This window comes from Serinus canaria, chromosome 3 (assembly GCF_022539315.1).
Source record: "Serinus canaria isolate serCan28SL12 chromosome 3, serCan2020, whole genome shotgun sequence".
Taxonomy (NCBI): domain Eukaryota; kingdom Metazoa; phylum Chordata; class Aves; order Passeriformes; family Fringillidae; genus Serinus; species Serinus canaria.
Genome location: NC_066316.1, coordinates 40,011,697 through 40,036,930, shown reverse-complemented (window position 1 = coordinate 40,036,930; position 25,234 = coordinate 40,011,697). Strand labels below are relative to the sequence as shown.

Sequence of the window (25,234 nt, the reverse complement as noted above, 5' to 3'; positions counted from 1 at the left end):
TGCTCCCATTGTTATAATACAGTAAAATAAGAACCAAGGTGAAGATTATTCCAAAGCTAGTGTTACACAGACATGGCTTTCTAAACAAGACTTATTTTCATTAAGTCTTAGGTTAATCCCAAATGTTTAAACAAAAGATGCAGAAAAATAATTCCTTCAAGTCTTAAAATTCCAGATTAACATTCTACATGTCCAAATTTTTCATAATAATTGCTGAAGTTGCACTTATGGATAAAAAGGAAACATGCAAAAAAACTGAAATACGGATACTTTCTCTATCTAGAAAGAATACAAAGAAATTAGGAGAGTTCAGTTCCTTTTTGTTTTGTTTTATTTTATTTAAGCTCTAAAGAAACATTGCTGTAACTGCAGAATAATTTTAACTTTATACCAGAAAAATTGGCCAAAGTTATGAGAAACACAAGTCAGAAGACAACTAGATAAATGTAATGGAAAATGAAATCATGCTTCACAAATCTCTTTGTTTTTCCCCCAAGCAACCAAGATGTATATGAGGAAGGATGATCTAGCTGAACACCTAGACTTCCAAGATGGACATCATAAGATCTTTTAGCAGGAGTTCTTCAAGACTTCAAGGTGATAGGCAGTAAGAAAGAACTTGTCCTTGTGTATTAATAACAGGTTCAATAATGGATCAAAAGTTGTTAGTTTTCACAAGGACCAGATGTTGGCAGAGGAGCCCTACATATATGTGCTGTTTACCATGCTCCTATGTGTTCCAAAAAAAGGGCAAATAATAATAATGTAACTAAATGTACCAAATAGAAGATTCTTCAAATAAGTCAAAACCAAAAGTTGCAGATGGATCATCTGATGCTGAATACTGGAGCAGTAATGGGATGAAGATGTACTTCACTGGTTCAAATGCGAAGTAATGTTTCAACCTTCTAAGGTTCCTGCCAGGGCACTGTTGGCAAAACTAGTTACCAGTTACTTTCCTAGCTGGGAACTGAAAATTAAATGACAGCATTTATATGTCCCTTCTTCTGCCTTCAGCCACTAAGCATACCTGAAGGCAAGTGCCTTGAATTCCAAAGGGCAAAATAATCAACAGCAACTCACCCACCCACCCTTGCAGTTATAACCTCATGCATCACATCTGTCATTGCAGGAACCAAACACCAGCTCTTCTTAGTGGCCACCTTGACCAAGGATAACCAGATTCCTCTGAAGCCCCCTGGAACTGATAGCATTTTTATTCAGTCCTAACTTCAAAGGTTGCTAGCAGGAATCTCTTCCCCTTAGGTCCAGAAATTCAGACAAAGATTTGTCTCATACAATGATTAGGTAAAAACAAGCAAACCTTCGGAAGAGCACTGCCACTTAAAACAGTGCACACATTAATCACGCAACTTCGGTACTCATTTATTGCATCAGACACTATATTCATCCATATACATCACCTTTCTCATGCTTGCTTATAACTCTTAGGCACATTAAACAACGTTGAAACCTTCTGTATAAGCCCATGATATGTGGCTTATATTGGTTTGCAGGTAATGATGAAATAAACATTTTCAATTGCACAAATACCCATAATGGTTTCTAAACTGATTTTAATTGTTTTCAGAGCCATCTTATATCAGCTCAGAAATCTGGAAGCCAGCAGAACAGAAAAGAACAAAGCAAAAACCACCACGGTCACTCAAAATCTACAAGGGTCACATTTAGAAAACTGCTTAGGATTCTGATTACTCCCTTACAAAATGACACTAATGTAATCATCAGAAACATGGAATACCTTTCTTGAGAGAACCAACTAAGACACATTGGCTCCTCAGCTCAGCAACAATTAAGAAACTGAAGGCCAATGGGATTATGAGTTGTACTGATAGAATTATTTATCATTTCTCTGATCAGCCAGTAGAAAACACTTTTTTACTTCTCCTATCACATCTAGCATGATTTAAATAGTAAAACACAAACAAAATGCAACCAAACTCCACCTTGCAAAACATTTTCCATAAGATTTCATAATTAAATTGGGAAACAGCCAGGAACAAGACTGCTGAAAGATGCCAAAGTATAAACAGAAGCCAAGATTCCTGTAGGGCTCTTTGAGGCTTTAGAGAAAAAAACCAACCAAACAAATAAAATACACCCCCCCACCAAGCTAGAAACCAGGATGAACCATAGAATAGTCTGGGTTGAAAAGAACCTTAAAGACCATCTAGCTCCAACCCCCTTTACACAGAGAGGGACACCTTCCACTAGACTGGGTTGCTCCAAGCCCCATTCAGCGTAGCCTTGAACACTTCCAGGGATAGGGCATCCACCACTTAGCTGAGTAACCAGTTCTAATCTGTCACCTCCCTCACAGTAAAGAATTTCTTTTCACCATCTAATCTAAACTTACTCTTATTCAGTTTAAAGCCATTTCCCCTTGTCTTGCCCTTCTAACAAGTCCCTCTGCAGCTGGCTGGCTGGCACCCTTTAGGTATTGGAAGGCCACAATTAGGCTACTCTGGGGTTTTTACTGCTGGCTGAACAATCCCAATTCTCCCAGCCTTTCCTCACATGAGAGAAAGATCTTACACTTTAGTTATGTTCTTTGGCTAAAGGCACCACAGCTGGAAGATACCATATCAGTCAGATTTTTTCTCTAACTCTGCCTATACTCTAACCCTGGCAGTAATTCTTCATTATGATTCAAAGGAGCTGGCATTTTACTCCTCATTGCTTCTTTTCCAATGTTTTTATGATATCTATACAGTTTCTCAATCTCTTTCCTGTTCTTTTAAAGGAAGTTATGAGCAGATGTATTAGCTCCAAGTCATCTCCCTTAGATACAAAAAGAATGCATTTTGAAAGCATAAAAATTATTTTAAAGTAAATCTCTGTTCAGATTACATTACAAGAAAATCCTTATCAGTTACCACATCTACTCATGTCTTATTAGGACCAGAGAGCTTCTCTCTAATTCACATGTCATTTAACATGTTTCTAATGATATGCATGTACAAGCTTGGGAAGACTTCTCACTAAATACCTTAAAATCAACTCATCACATTCCCTTCAACTTTTACCCTAAGCTTTATTGTAACTTGAATCCAAATTCCTAAATTCTATTGAAATAGACTTGATTTTGCTTTGTTTTTACCTTCCAGAAGGCGGCATTAGAAGGAAATATACAATTTTTAGAAACACAAAAATGTTCTTAATATGCAGTCAGCCATACTAAACTGCAAAGTGAATAAAATTTTCATACACTCCACATGGGTTTCCCTGTATTCATTTAACGGCTTTACAATTAAACAGATTTCTTTGTGAACTACTTATTAAACTGCTTTTCTTTCAAAGGAATGTGAAAGTCAACATAATTAAAACTATTCCCCCACAAACAGAGCAATAACATGTGTGTATCAGTAACAAAAATAATGATGAACCTTCTTTTCACTTCATTTTATTTTCTCCAATCCTTAATACCAGAAGCATGTGTATCCATATGGCTTTTAATCCAAACAGAAGAACACAACTGTAAAGGAGTCAGTTGACTGTGGAAAGCAAGAATGCAGTAAGCATAAAGAGATGGCTTAGCCCCAAGATTAACATACTGAAACCTACAGCATATTTTCCCAAATATGCATAACCAAATAGAAAATCACAAAAACCTTTTTAAGGATTTTTCAAAAAATAATATAAGATATTCTATATTTTAAAAAGCCTTAACCGCTGTACCACTCTTTCTAGTGCTACCAATCTACCCATTTTCTTTCACACTTGATGCAACTTTTTCCCACAATCCTTGCAGAAAGTAAAAGTTACCCCTTGAAGGAAATCCTCCTCTTTAAGTAATAATTTAAGGAAAAAACCCACTAAACTGCTACTGCTGCTTCAGTTCACCTGGGTGACAATATTCTCGAACTGAACTGAGTATAATACGACTCTGAAGACTTCTAAAGGATAACTACTTTTACAATGCATAGCCAAAACAGGAAAAAAAGTTCTATAAGGAAGATATTAGCTGAACAGAATTCAACAAATAGTGAACTGGGAACTGAAGAAGGGAATATGGTATTTAAAAATGCTCATATGTGATGTACACCAAACCTAAGCTTCAGTATGAGAAACACCTCCATTCCGTGCTTTTACAATCCAGTTAAATAATCAATACACAAAAACCTTTATACACAAATAAAGTGCATAAAGCTGATAGAACTAGTTTGAGGGTCAGCAATGAAGCTATCCATACATTGCAGGATTTTAAAAATCCTATAATAATTAATTAATTACATCAACAGTAGTAGTGCACTTACACAAAGCGTCAGGAGGAAACCCACCTGTCTGCTCCCCTGCTGTCTCACACTTGGAGCTGTGCAGGCACTACTGTATTGTGGCAGGTCCCATGACAAACCTGGCTGGAGACTCAGCTGATCCCTGTTGCCAGTTCCCCTCCTCCCAAATACAAGCTTTGTTTTCAACTTAATCAGCTTCCCTAAATTGTTTACAGCACAGCATGACTTGTTCATAACAGCAGAGGAAAGGAGGTTGCTAGGAGGGGCCTAAATCATTAAGGGAGGCTAATTCCTTTATTTGATTAATAATGTTATTTTCAACCCAACAACTTAATTTGAAATTCCTAAATCCTACTATAGCTCACCTATTGACTTTTCAAGCAGCTCTGTGTAGTGTCCGCAAAACAACTGTATTCTAGTGGGAGCTGAGCCCCAAAACAATTGCAAAACAAACACCCACATACATGCAGGTTCCCACACAGAGAAGTAAATTACACAATCCAAAATGTCTTCATTTTTAAGCTTTTGAACGCCTGCATGGCAAACGCACTGAAAAGACACTTCCCAATTCTGCCAAGTCCCACCAACTTCCCTTCTAAATGTAAAACAATTCCTAACTTTAGCAAAGGATGGAGACGAATGACATGTAGAACTGATGAAAATGCGTTTGGCTAAAAAGCACAATGTACTTTTACTCATGTAATTGCACAATGGGATAAAAATGCTATGTTCCTGCCCCCTTTTTTTTCCAGAGAGCTTTATGAGGTCTCTGAGGCAAAGCATAAAAAGATAATTGAAAATAATCTTCTCCATGCTTGGGTTTATTCATCTTTAGGATGCAGAAAGCCAACACATGGGGGAAACTGAGGCAAGCTATCAAATCCAGTATCCAAGATGAAGCCACACATTAGCATGAGATGCAACACCTGTATAAAGATTTTCTAATCATCTCACACTTATCTTAAGAAGTAATTAAATGTTTTGAAAGAGCACAAGTTGAAAGACGTTAACACATTGCACTTTCAAGTTTGTCATGCACTTGGAGTTTAGTCAGTGTATGAGAATAATTAATCCTAAATTTGCTGTGTTTTACAGGTTGGAATTCTATGACAAAGGACAACTTTTCCATTTAACTGGAATTTTCATAACTGGAATTTTAAAAGATTTTCAAATCCTGCTTGGGAGGTAAAAATAAACACTGGACAATTCTGCATACAGATATCTGCTAGAATGGTAACTTGGGTCATTATTCTAAACCTAAATGAAGAAAATACATGGGGAAATGTTTAAGCGACCAAAGTACCATGTACCAAAAACAAATTAAACAAGGACTCCACCCTCACTGATAGACTAAAAGTCAAGAGGATAAATGAAAATCAGAGGTATGAAACACTATCAATACATCCAGGGATTAAAATTCACCAGGAGTTCTACTTTCCTTCGACCTACCTTTATCTCATCTGTGTGGCCCTGTACAGGTGTGATTAGCCTCCCTTAATGATTTAGGCCCCTCCTAGCAACCTCCTTTCCCTATCTTCCTTCAGTCCAAAGTTGGACTGAAGGAAGATAGGGAAACTTTTAGAAAAGAGGAGCAGCTCCATTTTTTACAAGGCAGGCTAGTTTGAAATTGTTCTCATCACAGAACAAAAATACGTTTAGAAAAATCTTACAAGATGGAGTCTAAAATTACAACCAAAGGCTAAATAAAAACAAAGGAAAATAAAAAACAAGGAAATAAAACATAGAGAGGGTTTATTAGGCATTTGGCTGATGATGATTGTTTAGTTTCCTATCAGTACTTGTCACAGGCCATGAGTTGCAGTCCACACAGATCTAACTTCACCTGAAAATATGACCAAAGACTGGAGCAGAGAACAGCTAACCAGCTGGAACTGCAGCAAGAGCTTCCAGTTCTTTTTAAAAAAACACTACTATTTATCTTGGAGATGAATGAATTCAGACAGAATGGAGCCAACAAAAAACCTATTGAAATCCAACAACTAAAGCTGACATTAAAACCTCACCTGAGAGATAACATTCGTATATTCTGACAAATGTGCTCTTATGCATGGACACACATTTATTCTCAGCTAATTCAGGAAAAGTGCTGGCTAAGTACCCATATTTGGAAAATTAAGGTGTAATGAAGACTCTGTAAACTTTCATTTACAATTGTCTTCTAAATAGCAGTAGGATAACTGGAAAACCTGAGCTAGATCTCAGGACATATCACCTTTCATTAAGGAAATCAGTAAAGAATTTATTGAATAAACAAAAAAATAAATTAACTGAATTGCTTTCCAGTAGGGTCTGGAAGATTGGAAAAGTTCTGAGAACTCATGCAACTATGGCAATCCATAGCAGTTAAAGAGCCAATTTTGGCACTTCTGGTCAGCACAACTTTAGTCTCTATAATGCTGATACACTATATTTAAGATGGCAGTGACACATGGCAGGGGAGCTAACTAACCACTACAGTACCGGACTAAAACAGAACCTGAAAGGTGAAGAAAATAAACAACTTCCCCCCAATATTATGTTTGTTATGGATTTTCATTCTTCAAGTCACACAGACTTCAATCTAAAAAAAAAAACCAACCTACAAATTCACTGGGAGCAAGAGGATGGAAGAAAAACTAATTTGATACAACAGAGACAAGTCAACTTAATGCATTAAAAAAAAAGCTCAGCTGAGACAATGCTACAGAAAGATTTCATACCTGTTGTCCAAAAGGGTATTTGCCCCTTTTAAGCCTGGTACAATTTCCTCCTTAATTACAAAAATGTCACAGAAGCTGAAGGACCAAGCTGAATAATGTAATCTAACATAAGTTTTTGAGAGAGCCTAAAAAGAAGCAAGTTCTTTTCCATCACATTCATTGTTAATATATCAGTACATAGTAGCCCATAATTGTTTGTACAATTAGGATTATTTTGAAAGCCCCTCCTTATTCTGAAAGGATTGTGCCCAAAATATTCCATTTGCTTAAAAATATCACTATGAAAACTGAAGAAATAAAAGAAGCAGCATAAAGAAGAAGAATAAAATAAAAGAAATAAAAGAACACCTGACCAAAACAAACCATTACAGCTACTTCTATAGAGTAGTCAGACTAACGTTGAAGACAAGAACAAGATAAACTACAGTGATCTAAAAAAAGAAATTGCTACTCCTACATCAGGAGGATGTAAAATTGAGGATGTACAAAAGTACCACAGTATTAAATTAATAAACATGACAGATTTAATCAGAGTATTAAGGAGAACAGATTTTATTGCTAATGTTGCTATGACACAAGGTGAGTTATATAAAACTTCCTTGCCAGAAACAGACACAGGGAACTTTGCCTCACACACATTCCATTGGCCATAAAATCAGAAAACACCATACAGCACAACTGTATAGAAAAGTCACAGTTTGAATAACAGGAATATCTGACAGACTTCCTAATGGCAGCACCACAGCTATCTATGAGCTGGTGAGTCACCAAAGAAGCATTAAAAGCAGGCAGAAGAAATTCTGCCTGCTCCTCCTTCCTTCCCATTTGGGTGTTTGCCAGGACAAGCAGCCATAAAGGCATGGTGAAAACAACAGCCAGCTCCTTCTAGTGAGAATCAACGTGCAGCTTCATTCCCAGGTGAGCCACCCATGCTGTGACATGCTCACGGGGACCTGCCACCTGCAGAATGATGGCCTGGAGTGCTGAGACACCACACAGCCCCATCAGCATCTCAGGGTAAAGAATGAGAGGGAGTGAGGGTCCATCTGTTGACCAGGTGCTAACCTCTTAACAGTCGAACTACTCCCATACCCATATATCGTGGCCCACCCAACATAGGTGGATCACAAACCAGCTGTACTTTCTGTGAGGTTAGCAATATTCCCACAGTTTTAGGAGACCTGTAAAATGACCTGGCTATTTCAATACCTATAATGAGAACCAGAATTACAAAAACTATTATAAAAACAGTTTTACAGTTGTTAAAAATAACAGAAGAATTGCATTAAGTAGTTAAGGAAAAACTATGCATCTGCAGAGCAGATCTGCAGTACACAGCACCTAACCAAACTGGTGCTGCTCCAGACAATTAACAGGAAGGTCTTGTCATTACTTGTTCTGAAGCCTCTTTTGCCCACACCCATTGAGCTTCATATACTTTGTTTATCACTCTGATAAAACTAAAGCAACGAACAGCTTCCAACAAAGTCTGGCAAAATCATATCTGAGTAAAAAAAATACCCTTAAATAACAATTTATTTAAAATTTTAGATGTTTTAATATTAAAAAGTTTCAATATAAAAGCTTTAATCTCCATAAAACGTCAGAATGTCTTCCTAATGATGTACATTACTGTCTTAAGTACATATACATGTAAATGGTTTCACATTTCACATAAATAGTAAAATGAAAAAGTAGTACTGAACTGAAAGTATCTTCCCTCTCCAATTATACTTTAAATCCACAAAAGTGTCATTCAGTCACCAGCCTTTTAAGTAATACTCCAGTTTAAGTGGCTTCAGATACCAAGACTATACGTCAAAACATTTCAGTAGTTCACATAACCGTACATCTTTTAAAATAAGTAATTTTCAAGATTTTCATAAATTCTTCATATTTATGTGAAATAAGATTTTATTTTAATAATGTAGGTATCACATATATGTGTGCATACATACACAAATATATCTTACTAAAGGTATCTGGGATGTCTCATAATGCTTTACAGCTGACAGTTTTTCCAAGTTACTTCAGCTTCTGTGGTATTTTATAAAAATTAAACAGTTTAATAGAGAATGAATCAACTGCAAATAAAATGTGTTTTAAGAAAATAACATAGAAATGTAGCTTATCAGGCCTGATACCAGACATCATGCCTTTTATCTGCCTACACCCAGAGTAGATTTCACTGATTCTTATCAAGGCTAATTCCCGATTCCAGATTCTTAAGCTTCCACAGAAGCTCTCTGCAAGTTGTAATAAACATTCTTAAAAGCAAGTTTATGGAACAGAATCAAGTCTCATTCTGACTGCCCTGGAAAGTAATTAGTCTAGAAGCAATTAAATAACCCAAGCTTGTAAGCATTTTAAAAAATAACAGTTTACTAAACTATGCAGCAAATTTACAAATTCACTCTCTAGGAGGCAAAAGCAAAGGTTTTTGACCACCCACTCACACTCCATAAAGCTGTATGTGTTCTTTAGGTTGTATCTGGATGAGTAGAAATGTTATCTTCTTTAGGTACTAAATAATACTATGTCTAAGACTCACTAAACTACTTGCTGTGGGCCCAGAGGCAGCAGAAAAGCCAACTTTGTAGCTACTGGTCCCTACTTGTAGCTACTACCTCTAGCAAGTGCAAACTTTTCTGGACTTGAAAATCAGAAAAACCCACTTTGTTAGAGAAAGCCAAGGCCTGTGTTGCCTCAAGACCAATGCAGACAGTTTGGAAATCTGTCATCATTAGAGAAAATACTTTTCAAATATAAATGAGGTGAATCAGCCTACTGTATCTAAAACTGATCTGTTAGCTGTGGTTAGTTACAGCTGCACTGAGTCATGTTGTACCCTGACTCAAAAAGAATTTTAAAACTGACCCATGCTCTACATACAACATACTTCTGCTTTCCCCTCTCACATACTCCTCCATGTCAGGAGCCAAAACCCAGACCTTTCTGGAGCTAGAAAAAGTACAGTCACAAGCGGGCAAAATATTTCCAATTAAACAAACCAAAATATTGCCAATCAAAAAAACAAACAAAACATTTCCAAGTAAACAAAACAAGCATAGTATTATCATTAAAACTTTGGTGAGAATCAATATTATTCAACGGGTAAAGAAACTAAGCATTTAACTGCTATAATCAATTCCACAGCAGCTTTAAATTGCACTGAGTGGGAAAAACAAATGAGAAGTGCCTTACTACACAGAGGAAAAAAGGTAGATTGGCAGCAGTACATCCAACATCTGAAACATCCAACAACCAAGAAACTTTATGTCTGGTGTATCTAGGTGTTCTACTTCTAAGAAATCTCCAAAGGAGTAAAGACTGAAGAGTTTTTTTTGTTATTTTTAATGGAATAAGGGTTACATGTTACTTTTTAATAAATGAATGTTTGCAATCAAGATTGACTTGCACACAAAGCAAGCAAGTGGATATACTCTCATCTTCTAAAAGCGCTTCTCACAGGACAACCCAGGATGTTCTGTGGTTCTGAAATGGCATTAATAAATTATACTGTGCTGTACTCTTGTGCATACATGGTTGTATGGGGATTTTAACAGCGTTCAGCATGGAAAGCAGATACACTGACACAAAGAGCTCTAGCATCTTCTGTTCTAAACAGAAATACAAACATTTACAACAGCATGATTTCTCTAACACTCCAGGAATGCAACTGACCTAGCATTTAATTCTAAGATTGGAATCAAGTATGCAACAGTTCCTAACTTACTTTACTCTTACTCTCATGAAATGGGAAAAGTGGTAAGTAAATGCAAAGGTTTCATATACAACATTTGTAAAAGACTAAGCAAATTTTGTTCATTAGTCTTTCTTAACCTTTCTGGAAAAAGTTGTCTTTTTTATTATTGTAAATGCTGCAACTTTATATGACATACTAAAAATGCACTAAAGGCACTCTTAATTTAAATTAAAAAAAAAAAAAGAAATTAAATACATGAGCCTGTTTGATTCCACTTGTCTTTTGTTTCAAAGGAAAAAACCTTTCATTGAGCTCAAGGAAAATATATTGCTTGAGCTCTGTTTCACCAGACAAGGGTTAACTTTTTAATGTACATCTGATATAAATACTCCATGAGCACTGACACACTAATAATACTCAGAGTTATGTACAAATCTACAAGTTGTACTGCAGGTTCTGTGATGCTCTTCCTTGGTAAGGCAATTCTGATCCTATGGTTCAGCTTAATTATGTCTGCATTAGGCTTCACAGGCAAGACATACTGGGCAATTTATTTTGGAAAAAAACCCACCCTATATCTCTGCACTTTTTCAAAGAAATTGCACTTGCCTTTATAGGATATAGCACTTGCCTTTATAAGGATAAATTACAACCCAAAAAACCCAGAACATTAATTTCCCCATAATGCAGGCTCTGCAGTTTCAGATGGATAGAACATAATCCTGGATCAGTGCGTACACTAACACAGACTATTAAGTACCTAAATTCCTACTCCAACTGACAGTATTACTCATACAGCAAAAAGTCAACACAGAACTTTTTAAGTTCCAAAAGTCTTTTCCATTAATAGGAAAAAAAATAATCTGTATTAACATGTATCTAAACAGAATTTTTAAAGTTATTAAAATGCCAGAATTTAAAGAAGCCTGGTACAGGAATTCTAGCTACAGTGTTATGTGCACTACAGTTTTAGCAGGCACGCTAAGAAGTGCCTGCACACGCAGGGTCTTAGTGCAATGAGGAAATGGCACATGAATTTTAAAATGCACTTTCTTTCAGAAGGCCTAAAATACATGCCTGGGTCACCACTTAGTTGCAGTATCAATCTAAATACAAATGAATAAATAAGACAAAACCCACTCTACCTGAGCAGAGCTGAGGTCTCACAACTACTGAGAAGGACAATCACACTGCGATAGTGTAACCTTCAGATTTTACACGGCACATAAAAGCATTAAAAAAATTTTGTACAACATTTACAGGGCACCAAAATTTAAGCAAAAACTGCTGGAAGTTAGGAAACAACAAAACCCAGGCAAATTGCTAACACACAGCTACTTATTTGTTCATGATGAAAACTAAACTGGCAAACTACATACTATTTTAATTCTGTGAGACTGAGAAATCTGTCTTGAAAATGAGAATTATACACTGTATTTCCCCTAAGGTCCTCCTAAGAAGCCTGTTAAGGCAACACCAGTAGTTTAGTTTAGTAGTTTAGTACTGAACACTAAAAAAAAAAAATAAAAATAAAAATAAAACCAATAAAGAAACACCTCAAAAAAAATTTTAGATCTTATTACTAAAACATTTCAATTCATTCATGCTGGGAGGAAAGGCCAGAAAATTTCCTTAAATACTTAGAAAACACAGTCATAGGAAGGCTTTAAATGCTGAGGTATTTGAAATCTTAAGACCTAGAACACATGTAAAAAGCTAACAAAGTAAAACAAAAATCCTATTAACTGTCTGTTTTGCAAAAACAGGTTAGATCCACATTTGTATATTGTTACCAGTATAATTAACTATAAGCATAAATTTCAATTTTGGGGAAAAAATTATTAAATTAATGTTAAACCTGTTCCTTCTATATGGACCCCCTACAAGATATTTGTCAAAAAATCCTTCATAAAAATTTTACTTTAAAATTGATATTCCTGTAGTCTGAAACTCTCCTTAAATTTAACACCTTGAACTGACTGCTAAATATAAAATGACAAACAGTGGTTTCGAAATTAAAGCAACTTAGAATCATTTAGCTTATCCTTAAGAACAACAAAGGTTGCCAAATAATGCAAATTATTTCTGGGTAAGATGTTACAAATTTGTTTTTAGAACAGTAAGTCCGTTCCCTGGAGTATTTACTACTGAACTGTCATACACATGTTTAAAATGCTTCTATCAAAAAAGAAGAAACACCTTATCACCTCTCACACTATTTCAGTAAGCACTACTTAGTCTGACTACCTGTTAAAAAATCCTAGAAAATACACTCTGCTTTATGTGCCAGTGGGGCCATATACATATGCATATTAAGGTCCTTGCATATATTTTAAGGTAACTTTTTCTGTTGATACTACTAAAAGATGACTGGACAAGAAGTAGAAGTGTGCCATACTTTAATGAACTAAATCACAATACACTAATGAGTATAACCAGCATACAAAGATTAATCAACAAAACTTCCTGCAGGACATGGGAATCCTTTCTTTCATGCAGTAGGAATCTAAACAGAATTAAATGCCTCTCCTCTGTGAATGTGATCAATAAGACACCCTAACTGCAACTAATTTGAATGTTCTGATCTTTCCAGAAGGGTCTAGAGAGTATTAAAAATCTTACTCTGCTTGGTACATTGATTTTAATTTTTTTACTAAGATCTTTTTAAGAGGAAAACAGACTTTTAGAGAAACCTGGATTAAAGCCAACTAATATGACAAGTAAACAGATCACAGGTCATGCTATTCATGCTCTGGCACAGTAAAACAGTAGTTATCACACCTGAAACTTTAAATATTAATAGTCACTTCCACAAATTTCAGAAGTACATATGAAGAACAAGCTAAAAAATTAGTTTTTTCCTTCTAGATTTTAGAAAGTTAGCTACTAACATCTGACTATATTTAACTGCATGCTGTATTACATACTTGCTACATGAACAAGTAACTACTGGCAGGTTTAAACAGGCAAGAGAGCAGGAAAAAGTACAGGGATAGTAAAACTTCAGAGAAAAACAGTCCCAACAGAAACCTGAACGGACTTACCATGGATTCTGTTCTTCCAACAACAGAAAACCACATTTTGATCTCCGGGACTACAGATCCTTGAAAGAAAAAAAACAATTCTCCACTTCTCTTCCAGCCCTCAACAGCAACCACCAGCTCTAGTCTGCTGGATTTTCCAAGATACCCATCAAGATAACTCGGAGCTCGATGCTATGACACAGTGTAGCATTTATCAACACCAGCTATAACCAATACAATATTCAGACTCTTACGTAATCAGTTATGCTGTTCTGACTTCCATTTACTTTAGACGCTTTATTAAACTCTGAAAACTGCTAGAAAAACAAAAAGGGAGCCCTTTTGTACTAAAGACAAAAAACCTCCAAATTAAACAGGAAGTAATGTGCTGGCCCACAGATGGCTAAGAAGTCACATGCAAAAGCCCCCAAAAAAGTGATATATTTTTAAAGTAAACTGCATGCACACGCAGCTTCCAAATCATCTGGATTTCATAAAAACTTAACCACAATGTGGTTGGGAATCTGGCAGCTTTTAACATCAAAACATCTTTCAGGGTTAGAGCAACCAAAGACTGCACAAAACCTCAAAAAGCAACACTGTTCCCTGTTCCCTATGCCCGACCACTCCTACTAAATACATTTCCATAATTCCATTACAAAAGCTATTGCTAATAAAGCTAGAGAGTATTACTGTAAGAAAACATGCAATATCTACCAAAGAGCAGAACAAGAAGTTATTCTTCTGGATCATATATGAAGCTATACACTTTAATTTTAAATAAAAATAAAAACTGGTTTAAAGCATTCAGTTTAAGAATTGCTGTTAGGTATTTTCTCAATTTATAAAAAACAAAACAAAACCCAAACAAGCACAACACTGTTTACAGTGCTCTGGAAGCTAACAGCTGTTTCATAAGTAAACCTGTTTTCTCTGCTACGCTTGCATATAGCTTATGCACTTTCTACATATTTGCTCAGAGGGACTGTCCTGCCTCCGATAACACCAAAGTGAGGTGAATTAGGTGGTGCACTGAATTTCTGCTCTCTCTGGCACTCCTAGCAGGCCTTTAAAACTTCTAATTAAATAAAATGAGTAGTTGTGATTAGAAAGTGAAAGAAGTAATGCACTTAAACATTTTACCTGTCTCTAGGTGGGAAGATGATCCAACACACAGTTCCCCAGGGACCTGACACTTTCATATACTCCCTGACTCACCTCTTCAGGTTTTGTTTGGGTTTTAATTATATTAATGTACACATGTTTGCAAACACCTAGTATCCCAAGGTAATACTTCTATCCTAAGAATAAACAGGTGCACAGCATTTCAATCCAAGTTGTATTCCTTCTTTTCTTGTACAACCTTTGCTTCAACTTCAGTCCTTGTTTTTTGACAGCAGAAGAGAAGGCGTAACAATCACTTGATAATTAGGAACATTTGGTGTAAAGGTATTATATAAGGTATGATTTCTAATTTTGTCATTAATTGGCACAGACCTTAAGCCAATAAAACCTCAAAACTAATAAAAACTCAATCATTAGATTACAAATTTTTTAGATGTTTCCTCAGTTGAACAGATATTTACTAGGAAAGCACACATTTTTTTGCAATGGGTAGAAGGAAGAAAAGCAGTCCATTGGTATTATTTTTCTTTATGATCTCCTGCGAATCTGCCCATTTTGTCCACCTCTAGAATATAATCAAGATGCATGTCAACAAACTCAATCCAAAGCCCATGACAAGTATGAGAAGCCCCATAACAAGAAAGGCAGGTCAGCGCTGACATGCAAAGGTGTTCTCACAACATGTTACTGAAAGCAAGTATTCAGGAAGTACATCACAGGAAAAGAACTGTTTTCCTAACAACAGCTAAACAGATTCAGGGTTGTCCTTCACTGGTTGGAGCACGGCCTGTTGACCAGCTGCATTTTCTACTGCTACAGCCCCTTTCGAAGCCCTGTAGAAACCAACAGTTCATTAAACACAACTGGGTCAGCAATCAAACTGGGTTCCCGTGCAGGTCAGCAGCAACTAGGTCTTTCTGAAAGTAAGAGCTTTAATTTCTTCAACTTTGTGAGCACCTAACAGCCGACCTTTTACTATTAGAAAGTTTAGAAAAATCTGGATCTATTCTCATACTTGCCTCTGCCTCTCATTTTAGGCATTCCATCCAGTTAATGTTTAGAAAATTTTAACAAATAGTCTATTGGACTTCTTCCTGCATTTTCAAAGTCAAAAAAGAATTTTAACTTTTATGCTGCTAAAAGATATACTACTTGAGACATGTAGAAAAATATGCTAGTAAATATCAACAATCTAAGGAATAGAAAGAAAAAATGCACCAACCCTTGCTAGCTTCTCAGTCAAACTCACTCAATTCTCTGAGCTGTTCTGCCCTGACCAGATTGAGAAAATTAATGCTTGGGTATTCTTTGTATCCTTCTTTACTCTTTTTTTTTTTTTAATGAAGCCTATTACAGGAAAAGGAACGCTGATAATTACTCACAGTATGCAACTTTGAACCTCTTGAAAATAATCCTAACTACTACAGCAATACAATGCATACAATCTTTTCTATCCAATGAACATTCTTCATATCCAATGAACATGACTTCATATTAAAAGAAGTTTCTATTGCACATACACCAAAACTAAAAAAATCAGTTTCTTGCTTAGTTCAGAGCAAGATTTAAAACATGACTGTTTTTATATCAGAATTCCAATATTAGGGCAGCACACAACACTAAGATAAAATAGGACTGCCTGAACCAGTGTTTCTGCAACTGTGCAGATGAAAACTGTTCTTCCATGGCTGATGAGGTATTCCTTTACAGATGTCAGAAATCATGAAATGTATTAATTAACTTGCAAAAAACTTTCAGATCAACATTAGGCACTGACCGGCAGCACTCCTGCATACTGCTACTGGAAGTTAAATTTGTCAGTTGTTAAATCAAGATCTAGAAGCCAGCCATCTCCAATGAAAAAGGAAACTTTTCCCCCTATAATATGCTGCTTCACTCTAGATGAGAAATTAGATTTCACAGAGTAAAGTGTAAAAAAAATTTACTTCCATGGCACATTTTGAAACATTCAACAGAAATGCAGATGACAGTCAGAAGTTTGATAGGTATGTAATCTAGTGTCAAGAACAAGTATTTGCTTCTCAAATTATTAACCCACTCCACTAAAATCAGAGCAGAAAATTGACTTTCCAGACCCTGAACTGTTTCCTTAATAACTGCTGATTGTTTAGAACTATTCACCTGACACCAGATATTTCTTACAGATGTCAGAAATAATTCTTAAAAGCTGATACCATACAAGATTACCATTTCAAGAACAGACTATGAAATGAGTGAAGGTTGTAAAAAAAAAAAACAAACAAAAAACCAAAAAACCAAACAGTGCTGTTTAGAAGCAATTAACTAAGTGAGGTAACTTAAAAGTAAAACAATCATGTTTTCAGCTCATGCACTAAGTGCCAAGGAGTACCACAGTATTCTGAAGATTCACATACTACACAGTGAAGAGACATTAGGAAAGACTTATTCCATCTATTGTATACCACCTAATCACAACACAGACTTTTCAGTATCACTGTTGCATAATTTATAACAAGTTTTAAACTCAAATTTGATTCAGTTAATAAAGCAAAACCAACCAACTAGTGGAGTCTTCCATCTGGTGGCTGGAGCTGTATGTGCATTCTATACATTACTATGCAGTGCTACTAGCTACAGCATACACCCACAATTTTGGCTATTACACTGTAGGTCTCCACTGTAAAGAAACAAAACTGAATCCATTCTTGCACCTCTATTCTGTGCAAAAGAAAAGGTGTTGTGTTCATGGCAGAAAGTATTCCAACTTTATGGTATACGTTTGAATAGTTTTGTTTATTCATGAATTTACCCACACATTCTTTGTGTTTACTTCTTTACTTTCAGCAGAAGTGCTAAATACACCTGTTTATTAATTCTGTTTAATAACACTGCTAACTTTTGGCTCTGAAAAAATAGAATAAACCTGGAGCAGAGGTTTGAATTAAAGTGCAGTAATAACTACATCCATATTATGTCTTCCCTTGTATTGTCCCCATCTGTGTATTTTACAGAAACATTTCCCAATCAGAATAAAAGCATGATCAACACGATGTGCACAAACAACTTAAGGGAAACAGACCTTTTCCATTAATATTTTCCACAGCAGGCTTTTTTCAATAAGACTAACACAAACTGACTTCCATACCTTGGCAGCAACGATGCTCAGTCCCATTCCATTTTGTTTTTTTAGTGTTACAGTGATAATTTCAGGTTCTTTTCTCAAAGGCTGAGCCTATCAAATAGTGAAGGGGAAAGAACAAAAAATTCAGAAATTCATATTCACTGCCATGCTAGGAAAGTAACTAAGCAAACTAGTTCATTACAAACAACTTTGTTAGAGCAGCAGGTCTCACATCCTAAATAATATATCTGCTATCTATTTTACAGGTAGAATAGCTAACATTTAATTAATATGGATTCATTTTAAGTACTACACCTGTGTTATACTACACCACTGAAATTCGAGGTCCACTCATTGTTCCTCCTCCTTTAATTCAGTAAAGAGATTATTAACGAATCACAAATCAAAATGAACCCGATCTATAAAACTGTAGTAACTTTTAACAAAAACTGAAGTTCAGACTCCACAGGCCCCTATTACAAAGGTGAGGGTGACCTACACAGAAAGCTCAATTTGTAGTGCTGCATCTAGAAGATGATATTATCTTTGTAGAATTTGAAGAAGCCAATTCATTAAAAAGGCAGAATTAAACCTTTGAAATAAAGTTCCAAAAAATTTCACTTCTGAATACTTTGGAATACAGCCAGAGTCCCCAAACACGTTCAGTAATTTTTTTTTTTTATATATCTTTCAACATTGCCAGTTCCTCAACTCAAAAAATTGTCATCCCAATCTTCATTAGCTGGAGTACATTACCTTGTATTCATACTGAAACATAATTGCAAGTTCCACAAGACCCATGATAAGTAAAAATATAAGCCAAGGAGAGTAATTTAAAAAAATATTAGTACTTTCTGATTGAGTTCAAGTATTAGAAATGCAAGTAGTTTTTAAGCTGAAAATACTAATTAAATAATGACCTATTTCTGTTTAGTTGCTCTAAAAATTATTTCAAATAAAGTCACTACCAAACAGACAAGCAGAAAAAACCCACCACAAAACAAACAAACCAACCCTTACAACAGAAAATAAAAACCCCCGTACCTTGCACTGAAGTGAGACCCTTTTTAGTAAGTATAATGTAAAGGAAAACTAAAGATGGGTTTTTTTCCCCAGGAAAAAGCACCAGACTAGAACTTAATATTAAATATTTGGTTGGTAACTGCCAATTTATAAATAAAAGCAGCCTGCAGTTCCATAAGTTATTTATAGATCCACATCCATATATATTTTTGTCTGTGTTTAAAAGAAATTTCTTCATTGTTTATTCTCAGATTGGGGAATATGACAAAGTTTACTTATGTGAAAATTATGATCATGCTACAGCCTAGAAAAACAGTGACTTTAAAAAAATCTCCAAACAGTTCCTTAAATGCACCAATTCACTGATGAACTACGTGTTTAACAATGAAGCCTATTCTTCCTAATAAGGGCTAAAACTGATCACATAAAACTCAATGCCTTGCCAAGACTGCAGTCAGTAATTATTCACTGAATCAATACTTACCAGCTCAGCATTCTCATGGGACAGGTGACTTTCATAATCTGCACCTTCAAAGTATATTGTCCATGTGCCTGGTGACCGTGGATGAGGTGTTAGTCTACAAAAGCCTAAAAGAAAATGTAATGTCAATATAGTCATGGTATTTTGTCAAGGGATTAATTAAAATAAAATAATATTAATCTTTTTATATTCATTAACATGTCAAATCTTATATCTCAGATGCCATTATGGGCTTTGCTGCAATTTTATGCTATTACCTACAAAATCCTAAAGTTCTATAGCTGTTGCTTCTCAGAAACATACTTATTTAAAAACACTGCAAGCTCACAAAAAACTCCAGGGCTGCAACAACCAGATTCAGAAGAGACATGAAAGGCCAAATAATTTTTTAGAATACAAACTATCAGAACTCTGACTAAAACAGTGCTACAGAAATCTGCTTTGCAGAGGGTCTAGCTAACCAGTCTCAGCACAGATTTAGCAGAGGAGAAGCTCTGTGTACATTCAATACAATTAAATTTTAAATGCAGCACTGCAATTAACAGGTATTTAGTTTGATTTCTTTTTTTTTTTAATTTGAAAAATTCCTAGAATTTTGAAAAAGAAGCCACAGCAGTTGGCTGTGGCCAACATTTTCCCCTATATCAGGGACACTGAGAACACACATCACACAGGAATTATTAATCACTCCATCCAAATATATGATATTCTCCTCACCATAAAGACCATTTTTCAACAATTCAGTTTACAATGTTTAACTCCAAAAAGTCCCTCAGCATAATTTAAGGGATACCCAAAAGGCAAAATTTTGAACATATGCATTAAGAAAGCTTTACTTTTAATGAATGCAGAGCCATTTGTATGGCAATGAATTATACTTACTAATTAAATAATTCTATTAAGCTCCTTTAGTCTCAAAATTACCCTCTGTTACTAACTGGACTTTCAAAACAGTCAGTTTCCTTCTTTTCTTTTAAATGCAAGAATATAGCTTTTCTATAAACTAAATTGGAAGCAACAATTGCAAAGTTTCACTGTAGTACAGAGAGAGTCTGTTTTTTCAGTAGCCTCCTTTGCTACAGCCTCTTATTTACCTTTACGCTCCTGTTCAATTTATTTTAAACAACTGCTTTTAAGCAGAAAATCAAGAAATTCTAATAAAATTGAGTAGCACCAAATAAAGATTATAACTTGTTCATTTACTGAAAATGTTCAGACAGACACCCTGCTTTACTTCCACAAGTTTAAGTGAGTTTCATCCAACCACAAGATCTATCATCTACTTGTCAGCTGAAATTCTGTTGGACTACAAATGCCCAAACCATAAGATCTTACACAGATCATCAGTGAAAGAATTATTTTAACCTCATGGGGTTTTTTAATGTTACATGGAATCAGCTGATGAGTAAAAAAAAATTTGATTTTAACTACTCAATTCACATTAATTTTAAAAATCAAAAAAGTTTTGGAGCTAAGGCAAAATAATATTTCAGCAGGCTCTAGTAACTCAGCACTGCTTACTTAGAACCTTGAAATTGAAAGAAAGGGAAAGGGAGAAAAGGTAAGGATTAAAAAAGCCTTTATAATTTTAATGGCTGGCAAACACAAACACTTGAAGAACATAGTATAAAAAGACAATCATACACAAAGAAAAACTTGCTTACACTTCACTAAAATATATTCTGCTTTCTGCGTTTGCTACACAGATCATTGCAAAACAACAAAAGAACTAACCTCTTTGACAGAGTGGATCTAAAAATTCTTGTAAACCACTGGGAACATTTCTGACAACATCACAGGAATAGCCATCTTCTGGTAAGAGAAAAGGTAGCTGTAAGTCAGGATCCTCTTCCAGCTGAACTTCTCGGCCATCGCTGCGAGCAAGTTCATCAGCCGTATTTTCTGCAACAGTTACTACATTCTCTATCAATTCCTGGACAGAAGGCAGAAAGACATTGTTGAGACAAAGTGATCATTTTATTAAGGTAAAAAACCTTACATTAAGAAGATGCTAAGATCGCAAGAAAAATCAACTTCTTTGGCTTTGCTATGTACAGTCAGTACACTGCATTGCTTTATTTTATGAAAACCCATAGATAATTATATTGGCAAATGAAACAGAAGCTCTCATTTTTTTTCTTCAGTATTTTCCAAACTTGTGGAGCATTTTTTAAAAATAAAAATAAAAATAACAATAACAATAACATTCCCAAGCAACTGTGGAATTCTACCTCTGTGTAAACAGGTAATATAGGTTATGTTCTTCAGCAAAAGACTTTTTAATTTGGTAGCCAATACATAAAAACATCTCCAAGCTACATGTCCTTCCTCCCATTCCCCCAACACCCTCGAGCTGTTGTATTAGTGCTTCTGACTTAATAAAAAATGTATCCAACGTTAATAGAAGATGGACTTTGTAGATAATGCATTCAGCTATATAAACATTAGACTACCTCTGCCTTTTTTAGAATGTTTTTTACAATTCTGCAATAACACAGCAGTCTTTTGAATTTTGGCATGGATAAAACTAAGAATAGTCAGTCATCTTAAATATCAAGAAAAAAACAGTCCCAAAAATCAACATTATACATATATATACATATAAATTCCAGGTATCAATATGCTAATCAAAGGACAATCTGTCTGCTGCTTGTATGAAGGGATTCAAGATCCCTCAATATTTACCTCCTACATGTCAAAAAGTGTAGTGTTTCTGATGCTTTCTTTTGACTTCTACAAATTAGCAAACTTTGTTCCTTCTGGTTACACAGAACCAGATTTTAGGAGTGTTCCATTCTCTCTTCTAGCACCTTTCTATATTTCATTACAAATGGTGCAAGATGTAGTGACACCTCTCTGAATATGTGCAACATGGAATGGTACTTTCCTTTCCAACTCAGCATAAGAGATTCTTGTTAACACCCTGCTTGAATCAGTGAAGTACATCCACCTAAGGTAAGATACCTATTCACAGCCAGTGGTTTTTTATCTCCAGTATGTTAAAACTGGACAATGAGTGACAGAAGAGACTTACTGTTGGGATGAGTGGTTCATCTGGAGCACAGTGATAATTCTGCAACAAGGCTTGTAGCTGCAGAGAATTCAGCTTAAAGCAAGTACTGTTAATATTTGGAACATCTGCATGTGAGTATTTGTCCATGGTAAGCAATGTGGTTGCCTAGAGGGGAGAAAAAAGTCCCAGATGACAAATTCAAACCAGAATAAAACTTTAAGCCTTGTGTCTAAATGCTCTTTAGATACAGGAAAAGACAAAGCAAGAAGACAGATTTGTAACAGAAGCAACATCAATAGCCTCCCCAAACAAACACTAAATAAAGATTAATTAATACTAAATCTGTAACAAATGAAGCATATCAATTTTTCAGCTGCTCTTCCCATCTCTGTTTGGTATAGTTACAGCTCAGTCTTATAAATGGAAATTTAACAGCCATGTTCACTATTAATTTCACTTGTAACTTAAACATTAACAGTATTGAAAACATGTTTTAAGTCTTTACCTCAGTGTTACCTCAGCATTCCAGGATTGACTCACTCAAACTATACTTGTCCACATGCTATTTTCTAGAAACACAGCATAGGCAAATATTGTCTTTGAATATACAAATATGTGAGAAGTGTTAATCACAAACACACTCACCTGTACTATTCTGCTCAGGTGGCAATCAGCAGCCAATTCTAAACCTTGTTTTTCTGCCCAGGCTTCAATGTGGCCAAGCTGTTGGCGCATGATAGCTCCCCAGTAATGTGAACATAACCCTGAATCTGGGGCTGTAACTAATCTGTTAAAAAGCCACATGTTGATAAAATGAAAGAGCTGGGAGAAGAGCTGTATGGTCAGAGCAGCATTTACTCTGCATCGTCGCAACAGGGACATGGCTCCAGTCAAGGTATGCAGCACATCATCTACAGAGATAAAACAAGAAGTCACTCATGTTCACAAACTGCAGCATACACCTGGTTTAGGCAATAACACAATGACACTTGAGTCAGGCTGGTAAACGCTAGGCACAACTGACGTTTAATTAATTATGAATTTAAGAATATGTATTTATTTATGAAAGTAAGTGTCTTTCAGAAATACACTTACTGGTCCATGATTTTAAAGACAGAGCAACATTAAAATGCTAGGTGGAACGTAACCCGTGAAATGAAGATAAATTATTGGAGAAAATATTTATTATACAAGTAACTAACTGACTATACCCAACGTTTAAATCACATTCTCACTTCAGTAAACTGATTTTTCTGTTAGTTTTTATAACAAGCTCATATTCTGTTCTTCCACGCAACCTTTATAGTCTACTGTTTCAAATGCATATTCTAATTATTCCATAGCTTCTTCTAAGTACTTAGAAATTTCAGCTGAAGTTATTTGCATTGTACAATGCAGCTGAAGTACAGAACGCACCTTTTTTTCACACATCAGATTTTTAAAACACTTCAAAATCCCATTTTCCAATTACTCCACTGCAATATTACGTAGCAAGCAACAGGGACTTCTATTAGCATCACCAAGAGCAAACACCCTCATACGCTTCCCAGTGGAAGCAACACATTTACCTCCAGGTCTTCTTTAAAGCAATACTTTTAACTGGAAATCTCTTTTGTAGAGACCATTAGTTTTTTTGAGAATTGAAACTCAGGACTGTGTCTGAAAAAATATCTGTAGGTTATAAGAAATCTATAATACAGCTCAAAAATAACTGAAATAATAATAGCATCTGCTTTTATTCCAGTATCAGTTTGCTACATTTTCTGGATTTGTGTCCCCAGAAGTACTCTCACAGTACATGGCCCTGCAAACACAGTCTTCAGTGTTCCTTAAAGGCTCAATGCAGGAGAAAAAGCAAGAACAGAAAGCTTAATACCTAAAATACCAGAAAGTATCTATGAAATTTTCGTAGTTCAACAGAATGCTCTGTTTAATTGCTCTGCAGATCACTTTTCCTTAAATTATTGAGGAAGTAGAAGCCTGAGCACAGTCATTGAGCCAGGATTACAGACACAGGATGATAGCACACATTGAGCAGGGTGTTCTGGTGGCAAGCATCATGTTTCAAGTATCACAGTAGGGAACGCTGGCAGGAATCTACACGGCCAGTCAACCTGACCTTAGTAGCTGGGAGGCTCTTGATTACGTTCTCCCATAACATCTCTACAGTTATGGGAGGAAACTGCCATGGTGAGGACTGGATAAACTGATGGCAACACATGACTGGACGTTAGGACTTGGTGGCTTTGCAGATACAATGTCCAGTTGTCAATCACAGATTAGGGGCTTCCCTCATGTTTTGAGGGGAGACTGATACTGTTTAATTAATGCCTTTAATAAATGATCTGAGCAATGTGATGGAGCACATTCTCAGCAAGTTCACAGATGATACCAAGAGGGGGCAAAATACTGATATGCTGAAGAGCAGCAGCATTTATCAGAAGGGCTGAAGAAATGGGCTGACAGGGATTTCACAAAGGTCCAAGGCAACTGTCAAGTCCTGCATGTGGGACAGAGTAAGTTTGTGCAACAGCACAGGACAGGTGCCACCTGAACAGAAAACATCCCTGATGAAAATTATGGAGAGATCCTAGTAATCATCAGGTTGGATGTGATTGAACAGTGTGTCATTGCTTGAAAGGTATCCAGTTGCACACTGAGCTGTTGAGTCAGCAGCAGTGCAGCTAGCAGGAGGGAGAGAGGGAAGCAATCCTTCCTATACACTCCGCATTGCAAGACTGCATCTGGAGCACAGCATCCACTTTCAGAATCCCTGGCACAAGG

General features: G+C 35.8%; 2 protein-coding genes across 20 annotated transcripts in view; one reads left to right on the top strand and one right to left on the bottom strand.

Moving 5' to 3' along the window:
• Positions 1-25,234, top strand: part of DACT2 (dishevelled binding antagonist of beta catenin 2) — a 420,082-nt gene that overhangs the window by 287,532 nt on the left and 107,316 nt on the right. The gene's annotated exons all lie outside the window — the stretch shown is intronic.
• The window catches only part of AFDN (afadin, adherens junction formation factor), a 115,844-nt gene that overhangs the window by 23,860 nt on the left and 66,750 nt on the right, over positions 1-25,234 (bottom strand). For all 19 annotated transcript variants that reach the window (XR_007777170.1, XM_030236322.2, XM_030236329.2 and 16 more), the window contains 5 exons: positions 23,096-23,361; positions 22,472-22,615; positions 21,172-21,370; positions 19,441-19,544; positions 17,958-18,044 (listed from right to left, as the gene is read on the bottom strand). Coding sequence is in view for 18 of the 19 variants with exons in the window: in XM_030236322.2 (XP_030092182.2) it covers positions 17,958-18,044; positions 19,441-19,544; positions 21,172-21,370; positions 22,472-22,615; positions 23,096-23,361 (800 nt within the window). In the remaining variant the exon portion in view is untranslated. The remainder of the gene's footprint in view (positions 1-17,957; positions 18,045-19,440; positions 19,545-21,171; positions 21,371-22,471; positions 22,616-23,095; positions 23,362-25,234) is intronic.